Source organism: Mustela putorius, unplaced genomic scaffold, assembly GCF_011764305.1.
Source record: "Mustela putorius furo isolate JIRA1106 unplaced genomic scaffold, ASM1176430v1.1 tig00003942_pilon_pilon_pilon, whole genome shotgun sequence".
Taxonomy (NCBI): Eukaryota; Metazoa; Chordata; class Mammalia; order Carnivora; family Mustelidae; genus Mustela; species Mustela putorius.
In genome coordinates, this window is record NW_025422087.1 from 1,170,116 (window position 1) to 1,190,667 (window position 20,552).

At 39.1% G+C, this 20,552-nt stretch overlaps 1 protein-coding gene across 3 annotated transcripts in view; it reads right to left on the bottom strand.

Annotated features, from left to right (window-relative positions):
- ATP8A2 (ATPase phospholipid transporting 8A2) overlaps window positions 1–20,552 on the bottom strand; it is a 604,668-nt gene that overhangs the window by 436,346 nt on the left and 147,770 nt on the right. For all 3 annotated transcript variants that reach the window (XM_045069586.1, XM_013049724.2, XM_004780021.3), the window contains exons 4-11: window positions 20,044–20,142; window positions 19,009–19,054; window positions 18,324–18,364; window positions 13,391–13,464; window positions 11,281–11,350; window positions 9,720–9,847; window positions 8,285–8,396; window positions 1,854–2,019 (exon numbers count right to left, since the gene is read on the bottom strand). In XM_045069586.1, the coding sequence (XP_044925521.1) occupies window positions 1,854–2,019; window positions 8,285–8,396; window positions 9,720–9,847; window positions 11,281–11,350; window positions 13,391–13,464; window positions 18,324–18,364; window positions 19,009–19,054; window positions 20,044–20,142 (736 nt within the window). The remainder of the gene's footprint in view (window positions 1–1,853; window positions 2,020–8,284; window positions 8,397–9,719; window positions 9,848–11,280; window positions 11,351–13,390; window positions 13,465–18,323; window positions 18,365–19,008; window positions 19,055–20,043; window positions 20,143–20,552) is intronic.

Consider the following 20,552-nt stretch of genomic DNA (forward strand, 5'->3'; position numbering starts at 1 on the left):
CAGAGGTCAAAGAACTTCTGACTTATCACTGGCTAACCCTCTAAACTATACTGACCCCTAGGAATCCAGGCTTAAAAATAAAAACAAGGAGACGAGTGATTGCTAAATAAGATTGGGTTTCTTTCTGTGGTGATGAAAAATGTTCTAAAGTTAGGTAAGGGGTAAATGTCCACAATCTGTGAACATACAAAAACCACCGCCCTTTTTCAACAACAAAAAAAAAAATATGAAACATATAAAGAAAAAGGAATAAAGCAATAGAAACTGCCTTTGAGGGGGACCCAAATGATGGACTAAAAACTTCAAAGAGCTGTTAGAAGTATATTTAAAGAACTAAAAGAAACTGTTAAAAGAATTAAAAGAAAGTATGACAATAACTATTTGATCAGAGAACACGGAGATAAAATAGAGAACCCAAGTGGAAATCCTTAAACTGAAAAGTATGATAACTGAAATGAAAAAAATTGCCAGTGGAGTTGAAGAGTAGATGTGAGCTAGGAGAAGAGAGAAACAGACTAATCTCAATACAGATCAATAGAGATTGCCCAATCTCAAGAACAGAAAGAAAACAGAACAAGGAAAAATTAACAGAGCCTAAAGTCACATCATGTGGACCAACATGCACATAATGGAATTATCAGAAAGAGAAAGGAGTGAAGATGTGGCAGAAACAGTATCTGAATAAATGATAGCTGAAAACTTCCCAAATTTGATGAAATATATTACTGTATACATCCACAAAGCTCAACAACTCCCAAACAAAGTAAACTCAAAGTTATTGAAAACCAAGGACAATTCTGAAAGCAACAATAGAAAATGGTTCACACATAAGAGAAAAGGTAAGATTAACAGCTGACTCCCCATCAGTACAATGGAGGCCAGAGGGGAGTAGGATAACATAGGCAAAGTACTGAAAGGAAAAGAACATTAAGCAAGAACTCTACAAGAATCCTGTATCTTCAAAACTGTGCTTCAGAAACAAAGGAGAAATTAATATATTTCAAGATAAAAAACAGAGAATTTGTTGCTATCCAATCTACCTTACATTCAGAAATACTAACAAATTCTCCAGGATGAAAAGAAATGATATCAAACAGGAATTAAACATAAAGGGTATCAGTAAATGTAATAACACAGGTACTTACAAATGACAATTACATATTTTTATCCTTTCTTTTGGACTTAAAGAAGCACAGCAAAAATGATTATAAAAGGGTATCATTGGACTTATACACAGATATAATATATATGCCAGCACAAAGGAATGAGAAGATAAAGCTACAAGAAGCAAAGAAATAACACAAGCTGGTAATTAAATCTACAGGAAGAAATGAAGTGCACTAGAAATAGTGAATAAGTAGATTCATGTAAAATAACTCTATAAGTACATTTATTTTCTTTTTGCTTAATCAACATTGGATAATATAAAGTAACAATTATAACACTGGATTGTTGGGTCAATAACACAGATTTAATATATATGATAATAGCACAAGGCAGGGCAAGAAATGAATCCATACTGGAGTAAAATTTCTGTATTTTACTGGAATTAAGTCAGTATTAATCTGAACCAAATGCTGATTCTCTAAGAGATTTATTATAATTCCTAGAGCAACTATTAAGAAAATAACTCAAAAAAGAGTTACAAATACAATCATTTGAATATAAAACAATCCCCACTTGTGTACATCTTCATTTCATCACATGACTCCTAATCTTTCAAGAAGGTTGACCTTTTATAGAGTAGCCAAAAGAATGAAGGATGGCATGGACACCACACATAAACCGCACTTGGAAGGGTTTTCCAAAGTAGTTTCATTCTACTTCAACAAGCACTCCCTCCTGACACTTACCCATCTTCTTGATGTACCAGTTCTTTCCACCTTGGGACCCATTCCAGTACAGGGCCCCCACCGAGCTCACCAAGGCCATGACCAAGAGGATGCCAAACAACACCAGGATCTGCACATTAGTCACTTTCTCAACATTCGATCTTTTGAGAGGTGCTTTTGTGGAATTCTGTACAACAGCATTGAAAAATGAATAAGAGTCACATAACAGGCACGGGGTTAAGGAGTGGGGAGAAAAGGAGGTAAATTAACTAAATTTAATAAATAAAAAGACTGTATTTTTGCCAAATAACCAATTAAAGTAATACGTGTGCCATTCTCCTGAATCAACAGCTAATTTCAAATAAAGAACACATTTTGACTCCTCATGATTCAATCTGTACTTATGATTACATTTTAATATAAAATTAGCTACTTTTGCAATCTTAGAAAAAAGTTCTAAATCACTTAAAATCAGTTTAAAAGAAATCAGGAGGTCATTAATTTAAGAGAAACTTAAAGATTCTGATAATAGAGCTCTATAATTAATACACAAAGAACTATTTTTGAAGTATTTATTTTCCCCTGAAAATTGAGGAAAAAAAGACATACACAGACACATACACATCCAAAATGCAAAATAGGTGTTGACATCAATAGGTGTCAAAATAAATGAATGGACAGAGTTCATTTGGAAAACTGAACAAGAAACAAGCAGGAAAGTCAGGAAAGCTCTAGTGGCCGTGAGAAATCTGAATGCAGTCTTGAGTCATAAACAGAATGTAGACAGGAAAGTAAAACAAAAGTGGAAAACAGCCTAGCCATCTATAAACATGCATGATCTGACTTCTCACTGCAGGTCGGGAAACCATCCCAGCTCAAACAGAAGCCAGTGTTGGCAAGTGAGTTCAGAAAGATTCGTTAAAGTCAGATTCAAGGACTCTTACACATAGGTGAAAATTTTGGAACTTTCAGTACTAGAAAAGTCAATAGAACTATTTATACTAGACAATTATGCACTTGAAGCTAATTTACTAAAAATGTTCTGACTGTAATTGTGGCTGGAAAAATAATGGCTTCGCCAATGACATCCATGCTCTGATACCTGGACCCTGCCTGTACATACATTATTTTATATGATAAATGGGGTTTTGCCTATGTGATTAAATTAAGAATATGACTGGGGCACCTGGATAGCTCAGTCAGTTGAGGGTCTGACTCTTGGTTTTTGGCTCCAGTCATGATCTCAGCATCCCAGGATCAAACCCTATGCCAGGCTCCATGCTCAGCATGGGGTTTGCTTGTCCCTCTCCCTCTGCTTCCTGCCCCCCAACCAAACTTTCTCTCACTTATTTAAAAAAAAAAAAAAAAACAAAAAAAACTTAAATTTAAAAAAGTTAAGGATTTGACTTGAGGAAATTTTCTTGGATTATGCGAGTAGGTCCAATTTAACCACATGGGCCCTTAAAAACAGAAAATGAAGAGATCCTTTCCTGGCTACAGTCAGAGAGAAATGTGACCACACAAGAATAGCCCAAGAAATGCAACACTGCCAGCTTTGACAATGGAAAAGGGGGTCACAAGTCAAGAAATTTGGGCAGTGCTAGAAGCTGGAAAAGGCAAGGAACAGATTCTCCTCTAGAACCTCCTTGAAGTTTCCAGAAAGGAATGCTGCCCTGCAGGCATCATGACATAGACAGGACCGTATCAGACTTTTGACCTACAGAACTTTAACATGATAACTTTGTGTTATTTTAAGCTACTAAATTTGTGCAATTTGTTATGGCAGCAATAGGAAACTAATACAGTAACCCAGAAGATGGTAATAATCCATTCCTGGAGGTGAGCAGAGCCTGGATTAGATCAGAAGCCAGAAAGTAGATAGGGGCAGATGGACACAGGAGCGTTAGTTAGTCTACAGGTCTCTCTCCAGGAGTCACAAGCTTGGTCTCTCTACTAGCAACATCTGTTTACAAAAATCAGGTGATCTGAAAGTTGAAAGGCATTATATGGCCATAAAAATGGTGCCTTGTGCAAAACTTCAGTCAGCATTCTTCGCTATTCTCATCTCATCTGATCATTAAAGGAGCTAGGATGAAAAGGTCTCCAAAAATAAGAATATGAATAAAGCCACAACACAAAAATAAAATCAAATGAAAACAGAGAGCAATTCATCCCTAAATTCCCTAGAGAAGCTCATACAACAACATCACACAAATACTACGATCATGGCCTGGTTTTCTGCAGGGGTGGAGAGGTGGGAACTCAGTTTATTGGCAGTTTTGAAATGTTTCAGTATTTAAGAACTACAGCAACATCTTTCTTTATATTCTCTTTTCTTCCTTTCACTTCAGGTCTCTGAATTATTTGTCCTTTACAGATTAAAAAAAAAAAGTCCTTTAAATTTCTAAATGGAAATCTATCAGTGACGGCTGACCCATAGATCAAATCCCATCCTCAGGTTGCTAGGGAAAACGTACCACCTCAGGTCTTACAGAAGAAGCCAACGGACTAGTTCCAAGACTGTCTACCTCAATCTTTTTAAAACCCCTGAATCTTATTATTTTTAACAAACATTCACTGGAGTACAGGGAGAAAAAAAAATTTACAACAAGCATCATTTCTAGGACTCTGATAGTTCACTAGCTTCTGATCTTTTCCAGTGGTTCAGTCATGGCAGTCAACAGGGTTAGGAAAAATTATCTTTCATCCAATATAAGTGCCCAAAACATCACACACATTTTGTGGAAAGTCAAGCTCTGCCTACTCACTCCCATTCCCTGAACATTTCAACTTTCTTTTTTTTTTTTTTTATTTTTTTGATTTATTTTCAGCGTAACAGTATTCATTGTTTTTGCACCACATCCAGTGCTCCATGCAATCCGTGCCCTCTCTAATACCCACCACCTGGTTCCCCCAACCTCCCACCCACCCCCCGCCACTTCAAACCCCTCAGATTCTTTTTCAGAGTCCATAGTCTCTCATGGTTCACCTCCCCTTCCAATTTCCCTCAACTCCCTTCTCCTCTCTAACATTTCAACTTTCAATGAGGAGCTTTTAATGTTAAATTCTGACTAGCATTTTAAATTCTTCCATAAAATTCTTAGAAAATACTGCTCCTTTTGAGTAATGGAATTCTTGATAGAAATAAGCATCTTTCAATTAACATCTTTCATGAAGATGTTAAAGATTATGTGAATCTATACACATGTTAAAACAGAATTGTATAGCAAAAAAGTTATGTTTATTGTTTGTTAATTCAACAAAATTTAAATAGTGATAAAAATAATAAAAACTTGAATTAAGTGGCTATATATAATTCCAGAACCATCTCTATTAGTCACTTAGTTTTCTTAGAATGTTTTGCTATTACAAAAAAAAAAAAAGAAAACTAGGAAACTAGTGCTAATAAATGTATTTAATAAAAATTTTACTTATAGTAGTTACAAATAAAAACCAAAATGTCAGAGTTTGAAAACATTTATAATTGACCTGAATTTAAACACTTTCTGCCTTCCTAAGAAAGTAGTCCATAGAGTAACTAGTGAGAACATGGACTCAGGAGCCAAACTGCCTAGGTTTGAATCCTAAATCTCTCTCTTTTTGAGTGGGTGTGTAACTTCGGTAACTAGACACTGGGTCTCATTGTCCTCATCTAGAAAATGGGCACAATAATAGTATCTTCCTCATAGGGCCATTATGAGGAATAAATGAGTTAATACACGCAAATCGCTTAGAATTAATGCATGTTGGCACTAAGTATTTGCTGTAATTAAAGTGATGATACCTCTTTCCCCTTCAACTGATAGAAACAATAATATTGAAAATATTTCTGCATGTAACTATACTGAACTTGAAACAAGGTAACTCTGAAGGGAAGACACTGAGGTATGAGCTTATAGAATAAACAAAAAAGTAGAAGAACCCTAAGGCAATCGTGCTTCCCCTCTGTGGTCAAGCAGCACAAGCCCAGACAAAAAATGTTATTTCACAAACAAGATGACTTCCAGCTATAAGTGTTCTATTACATTCCTCTTGAAAGCTCATTATTTTTACTTGTTGTTTCAGTTCTAAAGGCACAGCAAGTCTAGTGCAGATGTTTCTGGGTCTTTCCATCATTCTGTACTACAATAGTCAACACATAATAAGCCTTGCACAGGCCTATCGCACGTAGGTGCAAGGAGAAGTGCCTATCTCACTCACAAGAGCAAATGTCATGAGGCAGCTTTGTGCACACCCTGCTAACTGAAAAGATGATGGGATCATTTTGGGATATAACTTGATTACCTCTTACACCTTAGCTACAAAGCTGCACTACCAATGTCACCCTGAAAAAAACAACTGGTATACCAGGAATCTTGGGGAGTGGTTAAATTTGTAATATGCACAATCTAAAAACAAGGTGTTGGCACCCCACCTAAATTTGAGCTTCCTGAAGTCTTTGTCATCTCTGTCTCTTCATCATAAAAGCAGATGATCTGCAGTTAGTAGAGCTCCAAGTGTTGGGTGGGGCTGCTGGGACTGGGCTAGGAAGTCAGAGGTACTTAATAGGTGGTAGAGCACTAAACCATTCATCAAGGTAAAGTCTTCACATACAGGCTGCTTAGAACCAACAAACTTTGAACTTGCTAGTCAGTTCTGAACCAGTGAGGACCTAGCAGGAAGGACAGATGAAATGCATCTCAGACACACTGAATAATCTTGATCCATCCAAGAGGTCCTCAGCATTCACCAAAATTTGTTCTCTCAGCCACCATGGATCTCCCATCCTCAGCACACACCCCCTGCAGCCATTCCAACACACCCTATCGTCCCAGGACCAAAACTTCTCCATGTCCTCATCCTCTTTTGGGAGCTTTTCTTACCCAGCTGAGGTTATCCTTCCCTGAATCCCCTCAAGCAGAGTGCTCCAGTGAAGACTCAAGTGCCTTGGAATCTGAAGCCAACAGTACTTCTGACGCTTTCTGCTTCTAATGCCACGTTAAAACACTCACTCGGGAAACTCATGCCATTTGGCTACATTGCCTTCTGCCTCTTGCTCAACAAACCCACTAACCTCTCAGCCATGTCCCTCACTCTCTAAAAAGGTGAGTGGTTGACTTATGATATCCATCTTGGCCCCAGCCCTGCCATTATCATGTCTTTAAAAATCAGAGCATGGAACACCAGAAGTATTATCTCAAATACTCAAATGGCCTCCCACAGCTTTACCATTAACTCCCTACTCCTATGGCTCACTCCCTGGTCTCTCCACCCCAGAAACTCCAAGACAAGTGCCCTACACACTGATCAGCCAGTTGAGCCTCTGAAGCCTTCTTATGTTCATCATCTCCCCCACTCCCTGCCACCCCATCTCCATTGTATCTCCCAGCTGGGGTAGACATGGGAGTCTATCACCTCATCTGTTCTAATCAACATTTAACACTCTCCTCCTCCAACACCTGACCTCAAACAGTAGACCAACACAAGAGCCCCGCCCCCCAACTCTCCCCAACAAAAATGGGTGTCTTGTATCTAGTCAACCAATGGCTCCAATCCTGGGTTGCCTGGCCTTTCTGTAGACACCCAAGGCCCTTTGTAATGACACATACTGCAGCTATTCACATTCTATCCAGTAACTCCATCTTACTCCTTAGTCTGTGCGGCTTCCAGAGGGTGAGCTTGGCATTTCACTATTGTGTCCACATGGCCTACTTCAAGACTTGGTGCATGGTGGTCACTAAATAGTTTTGAACTAAGAAATACAGTCAAACACATGCTTTGGGAGTGATACAAAAGAGCAGACAAGCTGAAAAACTGATTGTCATGAACAGCAACCATTAGCAAAATAAGATCCAAAAGATATCAAAGCAATAGAAGAAATGACACATTGGGACACTGATTTATACAGAATTTCAAAAGCTTTCTGGCCAAATACATCATAATACAAATGTGGGCAGCTGTAAATTCACATATATTTTGAAAATCATTAACAGGGAGGAAGAGCAAAATCACTTTAACTTAATTTTTTGGTGTATGAAGAATAAATATTAGTACAAAAATAACTGAATTTAAATTGCCAAGGATTCAATTAAAAGGACAATTTACTATTAAATCCTAATTTGTGGGGTGAGGAAGAGAAGTAGAGATAAAAGGAAGTGAGAATGAATCTCTGCTTAAGTCCAGAAGATAAAATGAAGTTAGAACTGACAGAACTGTCCCCCTAAATCCAGTAAAAACAAAGACCATTGGTATTTCAAGTAAGAGGTAACAAATATCTGATAGAATAATGGAAATCCCAGAAAAAGTACCCAAGGAACAAGAAATAAAATGTACTTCCTTTCTAAATTTAGGTTCACAGACAAATTTGAGCCCCGTAAATGCAACATCTGCATTTGCACTCTCTACTTCATAAAAATGGACAGAAAAAGCAAAGACTGAAATCAGCATTGTTTTTCAGCATAGAAATGTTTTACCTGCATGAGTTTGGTGTCGTGTCCAGTATAAACAACTATGCCAAAGACCCACTGAGTATTTCTAAGCTGTGTACCTCTTAATAAGATCTGGTCAGGCCCAAGGGGAACAGGGCTAAAAACAAGAAACAACATTTATATTTAATGATAGTTTGACAAATGAGCATGAGCTTTCCCCCTTAAACATAAACCCACAATTAATTAATTAATTCAGTAGTTTCTTTTAGTCAGATTTGAACTATTTCACTGAGACAGAGGGGCAATAAAGGTTACCACTCCCTTCATCTACAAAAAAAAAAAAAAAAAAAAAAAGAAAAGAAAAGAAAAGAAAAAGACCCACAAAAATGCTTCATCCTATCCATTCATCACTACAAGAGAAAAATAAAATATATATATATATACATACCTGCATATGTATGTATATATGTGTGTATATGTATATAATGTGTGTGTATATATTTATATATAATTTTTCTTATAAAATTTTAGAGGGAATTGTGTTCTCTTAAAATCCAGGTATAAAACTCCACACCCAAAAAGAAAATTGCTAAAATAACCATAAGCTTATTCATGAGGAAACCCAGTTTATTTTATAGACTCTAAATCTAGAATATCAAAATTTGTCAAGGATGACTTAATGGTTAAATAAAAGGCTGAGTGATAATGTAGAAATTCAACATGGTGAGCCTACTGAATGGCTCTGCATGCTAAAGGAAAACCAAGAAAGCAGTTGCAGCTGTCATCGTTATTTTGGGTTGATTCCCACGGTTAGGTCCTGCCCTTTGTGTCTGTTCAAAATACAAAGATGGGAAGCATCCGTAAGGAGCATGCAGATTAAAGATGGGTAGAAGGGAGAACTGCACCCCAACAGAATGACAAAAATGACTCTCCAACACTCAAACAAATGCCAAGAGGACAAAGACAATGGAATATAGACAACAGGGCAGTGAATATTCCAAAGGAAGAGTAATTACTGTTTCTTCCATTCAACTTTATAAAAACAAATGCTATTTAGAAGAATGCTAGTCAAAAAAAAAGATGTTTCTCTAATAAATAGATTAGATCTCCTACACCTGAAAATGCTTCTCTTATGCTTTTCTGGACAATTTTATGCAGCCCAAACCACCTCTACTTCCTGGTAGGTAAGACACACAGAAAAACAGCCAGTGCCTTTAATCTCATTTCAGACCCTGGGGCTGTTTTCTTGACAAAAATAAGTTCCTTCCTTAAATTTAAGGGAAGGAAGGTTTATATTGACTGAAATCGTGCTTTAGGAAAGGCTCAGTCTCTCATATCTAAACTAAACATAAGAAATCTTAAGGTTTTAAAGTATTTTGAAGCCAAAAAAACAAGCTAATATTTTACCAATTCCAGTAATTCTTAGTCCCACTTAAGAACAAAAAAATAAAATAAAAACTAAGAAAAGCAAAAGTGATACCTTTTCCCATCTATGTGCAAGTTTCCAGTGAAGTCATAGAGATGACGGTTAGGTCCCTCACATTCTATAGTTCCAGATAACTTCATCAATACTTCCCTTGTTTGCATGTCGGCAGTGTGACTCAGACCCTAAAATGTTAAACCAAAAGAGGAAACTAAATACAATCTTACGGGTTTGGGGACAACATTCAGCATCCCCATTGTTAATCCGAAGGAAATAATGGATCTTCTAAAACAGGGTCGATGGGGAGGCTTACAAATCAAGCTACCAGCCCCTCAAGATAGACTTCCAGGCAGACTGTGTCATAGCAACCTAATGCAAAAGTTTCCAAAGAATTCAGCAAAGTGCAAAGTTAAGATTCTCCCATCGTGGGGAGCCTGGGTGGCTCAGTGGGTTAAAGTCTCTGCCTTCAGCTCAGATCATGGTCTCAGGGTCCTGGGATAGAGCCCCCCACAGGGCTCTCTGCTCAGCGGGTAGCCTGCTTCTTCTTCTCTCTCTCTCTGCCTGCCTCTCTGACTACTCGTGATCTGTCAAATAAATACATAAATAAATGAAAATGACATTTCTCCCATCGTGCTGGGAAAATCCATGTTCAAGGAACCACGTATTCAAGCCCCTTGCAGACAACACTTCATTAACTCTCCTTTAATACAAGTCATAAAAACAGAATAAAGCATTCTTTTAATATGTTATAGTAGTATTACATCTAGTACTCAGCAACTCTTCTTTAAAAACAAAAGACAAAAACAAAAACCTCACCAAAATCAAACATCTATGGTAGAAAAGAAAGACAGGTGGACAGAATTAATCAAATTCAACTTCATGCAACAGAAAATTTGAGCGTCAAATGCTTAAAATTTCTGTTACAGTAAAGACCATTTTTCATTCTAGAATTAAAATATATGGTAAGGGGGCGCCTGGGTAGCTCAGTGGGTTAAGCCTCTGCCTTCAGCTCAGGTCATGATTTCAGGGTCCTGGGAGCAAGTCCCATATTGGGCTCTCTGCTCAGTGGGGAGCCTGCTTCCCCCACCCCCCGCCTGCCTCTCTGTCTACTTGTGATCTCTCTCCGTCAAATAAACAAATAAAATCTTAAAATAAAATATATGGTAAGAACAGCTTTAAGGCATAGAAGTTTTGTATCTAATATATTACTTTCTAGAATTAAATTCTCAGTTAAAACTACCATGTAAAGTAAGGTACCCAGAGCTTGTCTACTGTATCTCTCTATATAGATGATGCCCTTTCCACCACACACCTCAACCTCAGTTGACAGGATCTCTTTCCACCTACACTAACAGACATAGAGCTCAGACATAAATTAAGGCAAGATACCCTTCATGACCCATACTTGAATGAAGCTCACTTTTTCTAACCCTGCTGTCTCTTTCAAGGGCCTCCCTTCATTATAAAAGCCATGTTCTTTCCATGGGTTCCATTAGGGTTAAGGCAGAACCCTTTAGAGCAAGGCATTTTTCTCTAGAAAATACACTGACTAGTACAGTGGACCAAATTTGCAATTTGGGTCTCCTTAACAACACAGATTCATAAAAGATTACTTTACCTGACGTATTTTAAGGTTCGTCTCCCCATCTAGATTAGCTGTTTCGACGTAACACATTGCCTGAGGTTCACTACGGAGAGAGAAATTTAAAAAGCCAAAGTTTAGTGAGATCCTCTCCACAAATTCACAGCTCATAAAGTCTGTACTGTAGAAACTGTGTCTGCTGACTGGCCCTTCAACCACTCTAGTAGTAATTGACCAGAAAGACACTCCTCCTTGAGGCTCAACACCAACACAAAGTTTTTTGCCCAATGATCCACCCTTATGGGCCCCACATAATGGATGGTTTACCCTAAGTAGCAGAGATAACTGAAGAGGAATGAGAAGAGGACTGGTGGGTTAAGGGAAACACAACATGTTCCAGCTGAGACCCCCACCACTGTGCTTGGATGACTCAAGTCTGAGACTCGGCCTGCTCCTGACCAAAAGACCCACCCTAGCCACAGCCAGTACAAACACATCTGCGGAAAAGCATCACAACCAGAATTCAGCAATCAAGACACAGGCTTGGCAAGCCCTTCCTTCCCTGTACCTCTTGCTATGTCAACAGGTAACTTTTTAATCAAAACACCCAGTTTTAAGGACAGAACACTCGAAGAATAACAATAAGCATGGCAGGGGCGCCTGGGAAGCCCAGTGGGTTAAGTGTCTGCCTTCAGGTCCGGTCATGATTCCAGAGCCCTGGGATGGAATCTTATGTCAGGATCCCTGGTCAGCAGGGATCCTGCTTCTCCCTCTCCCTCTGCCCCTCCTCCTGCTTATGTTCTCTCTTTCTCCCTCAAATAAATAAAATCTTAAAAAGAAAAAACAATAAGCCTGGCAGATACTGTGTTCCTATTTCTATTCACAATGAGTGGGTCAGAAGAATGGAGTCTGCGACCCACTGGCTAAGTTAAAATCTCCTACTGCACCCCTTGTGGGCTGTGTGGACTTAGAAGTTGTTTCATCTGTTTCTGTTTTCTCATGCATAAAGAAGCAGGGATACCAAGGGTTTGGGGAAAGATTAAATGGGATAATGTACTCAGTTATAAATGAGCAGAATGTACAGACTCAAACCGTAATGAGCACCCTAGAAACATGTCAGCTCAGACAAACCATCTCATATTAAAACCATGTTTTCCAAAGGTTACGGCAAAAATGCATACCCCAAACCATCAAGTGATCCACATTTCACTATTTCTCTTGTTACCAATCAATAGGAACAAACACAAGCCCTACCCTATGTATATGGTGCTCTTCTCTATGGGCCTGGGATCCCATTTCTAAACCTTTTATCTTGAGCAGAAAATTCAATGCTAATGCTTAGAATCCAATGTATGATCAAATCCAATAAAACAAACACTGTCTGCATTCAAAGAAAATGCCAACAATGCGAGCATCTAGGATTCCCTGCAGCACATAAACATAGGAAGTTCGAGTCTTATCATAGAATTAAACTTGAAATGCAAGAAAAGAAGTTTATTCATATCCTAATTGTAGCACTCCATCTTTGACATATACTTTCATGTATCAAGCCAAGGAAAAGTCAAGGACTGCATCGTCCATTATTCATGTCAGTTAGCGATGAGTGACACACGGCCAGCATGGAACTGCCTGGAGAGCATGGCCATGCACTTGGGCAGGAAGGGGACACAGCGTGGATGGATAAGGGGCAACAACAACCCCAGGTCATGTCTCTGCTGTGAACATGGCCTGGATCTCTGAGCAGCTCGAAAAGGAGGCCCTGGCCCCAGGGGAAGACTCCTGGCTTCCCACCAGGAGACTGGATCTCAAGCCTTACAGTCTGCGTGTCACTGACGGAATCACTCCACTGCTCTGGAGCACCTCCTATGAATGCGGAATAGCCCAGAATGGCTACGAAAGTAAAATGAATCGATATATCTAAAAGAGTTCTACAGAAATACAAGGTGATGAATGGGTGAAAGGAAATTTAGGATTAAGGTAGGAACAAAAGAAGGAAAATAACAAGTAACTGAAGAAGAGGCCAAAGAGAAAAGGCTAGTGCCTCTGGGGGTGGAAGGGAAAGGCTGGCTTGCGATTCCTATAGTCACCACTTAATGCTTTATTGTTCACGTTTATTTGAAACGATGTGCCCACTCGCACACCTGACCTGGAGGACAGCAGGGCCATGTCTGCTGGGAGGTACTGTCCATTGACGACCTTCACAATGTCTCCCACTGCCACCTAGAAAACCAGGGACAAGGACAGAGAAGCATGAAAGACAGGAAAGCACAAACAGTCTTTAAGTTGGTTAAATATTTGAAGGAAAAATTACTATATAATTATGCCATAAAGCTTAAGACAGAACCCAAATTATTTTCCTTGACAAGAACAGAACAAAAATTTTTCAATACAAATGGTAATATTGCCTTTCTGCAGTGACAATGAATGAAAAAGAAAAAAAACAAAAACAGAAAAGGACAGTAAGAGAAGAGTCAGAACAACTATCAAGGTCTCATTTTCTTACAATTATTCCATCCACTTGTCAATTGCACTCTTGAACTCTGGGACAATCCTCCAGCTGTACACAGTAGGGGAGCATGGTTAAGTGCACAGCTCCAGAGCCAGCGTGATTGCAGGGCTCAGATCCCCGGGCTGGACTTCTTACTAGCCCTGAGTAACCCAGAGCAAGTTATGGAAACTCTGTGTGCATCAGTCTTCTCATTCATATATATATAAAATGAGGTTGAGAGCACATATTTCATGGGGTTATTACAAGAATCAATGAGTTAACACACATAAATTTTCTCCATTTTACAAATGGGGAAACTGAGGCTCAAAGAGAAATAACTGGATCAAGTCACACAGTCAGTGATTGTTAGACCCAATATTCAAAACCTAGTAAACTGTCCAGTGATCAGATTACAAGGTAATAACTGAATTCACTGCAAACAGTGCATCTAAAGGTCCCCTGGAAACATACCACTTAAAACAAAGATTTGTATAGCCTCAAGAACTTCAACAAGAAAAAGAGTCACAGCCAAAGTCAGAGACCACGTAGGAAAACAGACTCGCCAGACACAAGACCCCAAGCTAAGGTAAAAGGCCTTAATCTACTGAACACAGGCACCATGCCCACGGGCTTATAAATCCTTTACATGACGTCACAGAAGCACCCAGCTAGGAGAATATGGGCTTTCAAGCCAGGCAGGCTGAGGTTCAGATCTGAACTTCCCAGACACGCTAACCTGGGATCTGGGGAAGTTCTTCACCTCTGTGAGCTCTAGGGCCCTCACTTATAAAATGGAGAAAGATTAACACTCACCCTGTAGGGCTGATGCAATGATTAAGTATGTATATGCAAGCACCTGGCCTGAAACAGGCATTATGCTAAGTGCTAGTTTCTATCAGCAGGAGTACAATCAATGGACACTATGTGTGTGAAAGTCAGACAGGTCACGATTCTCAGCATAAGAACAAAGGCTGTTCTCAGCACACATAAGTTCAAAAACTCAAAATGGGCACTATGCCTTACTTCTTATTCTAATGCATGTTACTATTCTCCTAGAAATCAAGAATTTCAAACTGAATACTTCTGAAATACTTATGAAACTAATATTCATGAAAGACTCCTGGATCTTGCAAGCTAAGAGAATGGCACTGGCAGGTGCCTATATTTAACTCTTTATTAGGAAAAAGGGGAGTTTACTAAAAACATGTCTTAGTATTAGTTTTGAATTTGAACTATTAGTTTTGTATAGAACCACTACGAAGCATGTGGGGAAGTAAGGAACCAGGCTCAATGTACAGAGGGGGGTTAAAAGTTAAATTCCAGAACCACTGTAAATTTGAAGCTAGTATCAAGTTAAAGGCAAAAAAGTCATAGGCCTTTAAGTATATTCCACATTTCACAATAAAGGCAATATTAAAAAATAGGTGCCACAGAACTATTTTAACAACCAGCAGTACAACAGCAAGGAATGCTTATGAAAATTGAAAATGTTTCTAAATGTAAAAAGTATTTTATGTGAATAGTTTAATTACATAGAAAAAAATCAGAAGAAGCTATTAGTTAAAACCTAGAAAGGAAAATCGGTCGTGTTTTCAAAAAAAACAAAAGGCAGTGGATTTTTCTCTTTGAAGTCAGCGGCAGGACAAGGGAAATCACGGCTTTCTCCCATCTTACTTAATTAACTAAAGAAAGATTCATATCCCAGTGACAAAGCACTAAGAAATTCCATGCACATGAAAAGCTACTTGGTTGGAAATGTGTTTGAAAATGGTCTTCTATTTTGTGGTTCTTATGCATGGTTGTCCCTTAACTGTGTGAAGTTTTCCAAATGAGAATTTCTAAGGTGAGAAAGAGCCCCTCTATGTGCCTGAATCCACCCTAGCCTCAAAGGATTTCTTAAGCTTCTTAATTTTGAAGAACAAGCTCAAAGGCCTTCTCAAAGTCAACCAAAGCTATCAAGTTGCCCTGAAAAGCTGTCTCCCAGCCTTCTATTCTGCTACAGCTCAGGGGATGGCCAACGCAAGCTCAGCATTTCAGATGAGCGCTGTATTGCTTTGGAAAACTTATAGTCACGCACCTTGGCTGACAGCTCTGGGGCTTGGTACCTCTTACTGCCTGTCTTCTCCCATATTCTCATCCCTGTTCTGAGCCACTCTGCAGCATTGCCTGGCTTTCCTCAGACTTTCACCCAGTTCCCTCTGTCTTGAACAGAATTTCCCTCCTAAAATAGTTATCTCTCATCCATTCTTCAGAAGAACATCAGAACATCACAGGAGAGAAGCATTTGCTCATCTGAACTGATGGGTCTAGACTTGCCCACCCTCCCAGATGTTTCAGAAGCACCTGAAGCATGCCCCACACAGAGCTCAGCACCCACACTGCATTCCTCCAGCTACCTGGCACTCCCACAACACCAGTGGTTTGGGGGACAGCAGTGTCAGCCTCACCTGGGAACTTGTTACAAATGCAAATTCCAAGGCCAGTGGAACACCCCAATCAGAAATTCTGAGTATGGCCAGCACAGCAATCAGTGTTAGACCTGCCAGCCAAGCGACTTGGACACCCACTGAAGGCTGAGAACCACGGTGGGCTGCTCCCTAAGGGCAGGGGCCATGCTTTACTCTTACTTGCATCACCAGTGCCTAAAACCACCTTGAGGACATACTAAGAGCTCTATCGAGACAGATAAAAGCATTTTAATTGAAATAAAAATATTTGTGGCAAAGCATATAACAAGTATTTGGTTTGGGATTTTTTTTAACTTTGAATGTGTATAGGAAATGGTAACAAGCTTTAGGGATCTGTGAGGCCATCAGTTCCTGGATCCAGAATTCAGAGATCATCACTCCATTTTCTACTGTTTCAAGTAGTGCAAACATCTCGAATCCAAATGATTCCTCACTCCCGTTACTGTTTGCACCTTTCTGGGGGGTGGGGAGGGCGAGTAGTGTCAGGAAGCACTTGGAGAAACAGAGGTTATTCCTAAGTGCAGTGGGAATCCCTGAACCCGCATAACACTGGGAGCATTTCTAACCTCTATGAGGTCAAGAATTTCCAACCACTTGGCCAAGAACCACAGACTTCCAGTGAGAGAGAGGTTGATTAGTACTGACATTACAGGACTCCTAGATTACTACGAAGGTTGAGGTATTATCACGAAACAATATAGAGAGATTTCATTGCTCTCTTATAATAAGGTAAACAAAACACAAACTAAACTGAGGGCTGTGTTACTGTATCACAGGGATTTCGGGGAGAAAAAAGATCAGAGAAGCATTTTTAAACCCTGCTTATTAAATGGTTAGCAGGAGAAACTGTGGTTAAGTGGATCTTCTAAAAAGCAGTTTTCTCTTGAAATCATAATAATGAGCTTCATGTCCTGAGGTCATGAGAGTCACGCCCCCTGCAAAAACCACCTCATGACCATTAAGAAGTTCCAGGTAAAACAGAGGCCCACTTAAAAAGCTAACTTTATCAGATGCAAGACACCCAGATGGCACAGCATATTTTTTCTACATTTTCTATTCATCACTATAAACAACCAAAAACCCTCACCACCCCCAAACCTCCCAATCTCATGTTTCCAGGAAGGTGGAGACAAACCCTTCTCACTGATCAGGAGAGAAACAGGGTTCCAGGAACCAGACCAGCAGCAATGCGAACACTGTGAAACTCAGTTCAGAAGTTTGTGACCCGGCCTCACTCCCTAAACTCAGTAGACAAATGTCCCAAACGTGGATGCAGCCAAAATGTCAGCTACGACATTTTGGCTCCAACAAGGAATAAGCACTCTGGGGTATGAGACTTCTCACACCTCGTTTCTTTTAGATCAGACTATAAGAAGTATTCTGTATGATAAATTCAATAACAACTGCCGTCAAGTTAAGAGCAGTCACTACTCATCATGATAACCAAGCTCAGAATAGAAACAAACTGGCCTCCGACCCCCATTCCACCTCTGTTTACATTTCACTGTAAAATCTTAAATCCAAAATTCTTCCCACCAGAAACATTAGAAATGAGATTCTCCAAAGTTAGAAAAATCTTAAAAAACAAACAAAATAAAACTGGATTTAGTTGAGAAGAGAAGAACAGGGAAAAGGATTGGAGTTGGAAACAAGAGAATGCTTTGATATTTCAGAAGTATCCATCAGGAGCAACAGATTTCACAACTATGAACTGACACAGTGAGCATTTTCCAGAAAAAGCAGGGAACCACCAAGTCAACAGGCAGCAGTACTAAGTAAACCTCATGGGAAACTCCATGATATAAAACTTACATGAGAGATGAGTGATGTCTTAAGCCAAATTTTATCTACTGCAAGCAATACTAGCAATTAATTATAAGACCCCAACTCAGTACTTTCTGGCAGATCTTTAAAATTAGGATTTTTTAAATGTTTTATTTAAATTCAATTAGCCAAAATATAGTACATCATTAGTTTCAGATGTAGTGCTCAATAATTTATCAGTTGTATATCACACCCAGTGCTCATCACAGCACGTGTCCTCCTGAATGCCCATCACCCAGTTACCCATCCCCCACCCCCTCCCCTCCAGCAACCCTCAATTTGTTTCCTATAGTTTTTACCTCTTTCCACATAATGGTATGCCACATACCATTTCTTAACACTGAAAAGGAAAAAAAACAATGTGCCAGTTAATATTGGTGATAATCGAAATAAAATCAGCTTTATAAAATCTAAAAGGTTCCTTTCAAAATTCCACTTAATTCCAACATACCATATCTTTAGACATAAAGGCATACCACATCACTCCTCAAAATGGAGCCCAACCCACATACCATACATATATTAATAAACACACATATAGAGATACATGCATATAAGTTAAAACTAGCCATATTTATCCAAGGAGAAAAATATCACCCTGTTGTTATGAGATTTAAACACACACATACACACATACACAATACAGACCTAATATCCTAGAAATCAATACAACAAAAAATAGAGCAGTAGGGAGCAATTATAAACCAAGGATGTGAATGCTTGGACTTTTTACAGACCTAAAGTATGTCTAGCTCCTGAAAATTACCACCTTTTCTAAATTTCTAAAACAGACAAATCCCTTTCAAATTTTAGAGCTGGGACTCATATTTTGTTGGACTGGTTTGTAATTTTGCTATTTCTTTACAATATTCCATAGATCATTTCCCTCCACTTATCTCAATACCATTAGCTACTTATTTTAAATGCCTTAAATGTGGGTCTGAAGCTTTCTAGCAGGAAAAGGGACTCAGCCTGGTGGCTTACCTATTGTTTTCTTTTTATTCACTGCATTGTCTGCCTTATGCCGCTTCTGTTACCAGAAAGAAAAGGAAGTTCTTAGATTCAAAAGTTCCAAATGCATCAGTGAAACAGCAACAATAGATCAGGAGAGAAACAGGGTTCCAGGAACCAGACCAGCAGCAATGCGAACACTGTGAAACTCAGTTCAGAAGTTTGTGACCCGGCCTCACTCCCTAAACTCAGTAGACAAATGTCCCAAACGTGGATGCAGCCAAAATGTCAGCTACGACATTTTGGCTCCAACAAGGAATAAGCACTCTGGGGTATGAGACTTCTCACACCTCGTTTCTTTTAGATCAGACTATAAGAAGTATTCTGTATGATAAATTCAACAACAACTGAATTCATTCTACTGGTAAAGAACTTTGTGAGCAAAGTACCTCTGATTCGTATTCCATTTATTTGTTTACCTATTCCCAGAAAAATGTACACAATGTGTATGAGTGTATGTGCGCGAGTGTGAAAAGGAGACACAGAGGTAGGGAAGGAGGGAGGGAGGGAGAGAGAGAGAGGGCTGGAGAGAGGGAGGGGTAAAGAGGAAGAGAAAGACCCTGGAGGCAAGACCACAGATGGAGAAAAGGGGAGAAAGCATGAATATGGCTGTAGCCATTGAACCTGGAGATACACCGAGAGAAGTCTGAGGAGAGAGAAGATTCATAAAATTACCTCAGGCACAGCCAGCCCAATGCTGCTATACTAGGCAGCAATACCATCCTTTTGATACCCGAATTAGCAAGCTCTAAAGATGGATAGGAACATCAGTGATAAAATCAAAGAGGGTTTACAGAGCTAACATTAGAAAACACAGTTTAAAGTACTTCTGTGTCCCTATATAGATATTTAAGACACTGTGTGTATGCGTTCCTTCCCCAAAAATACCATGATGAGCCTTGAGAAACGGGTTAAGATATTGATTAATTTCCTATCTTTGACAAAGTAAAACAGAGCAACAAATAATTTACAATAGAAGGTTTTTATTCTATGAAAGCAAAGACTTACAAAATCTTCCACAATCTCTTTGATGCCTGCAATTGTTAAAATAATGATCAATGGCACCAAGGTGGTATATCTTCCTGTTGGAGATACGTCTGGAATTTGCTGTAAGACAAGAGACCAAAAGAGGAAGTCGACAAATTAAAATTTTGAAGTCAAAACCCTCTACACAAAAAAGAAAATATGACACTCACCACTCGCTCTTTGGAAGTTCTGTTCCATTTCTGTTATACGAAAGGGATTACCTTCTTTTAAAAACTAGCTATGTGTTTTACATATTTTAAAAATCTTACCTAACATTGCTATGTTGTTTAGGACTGAAAGGGGTTAAAAGTATGGCTTCTAGGCCACTTTTCAGTGCCTCTTTTAGTAACTGCCATTATCCTTAGGGCAATATCTGAAGAAGTCTACCTTCACGCAGGGATCATGTCTGTGCCTGAAAACGATGACTGGATGAGAGGGTAAATCACATTCAAGTATGACGACACTTTCAGCTACGTGACCTTTTAGCAAAA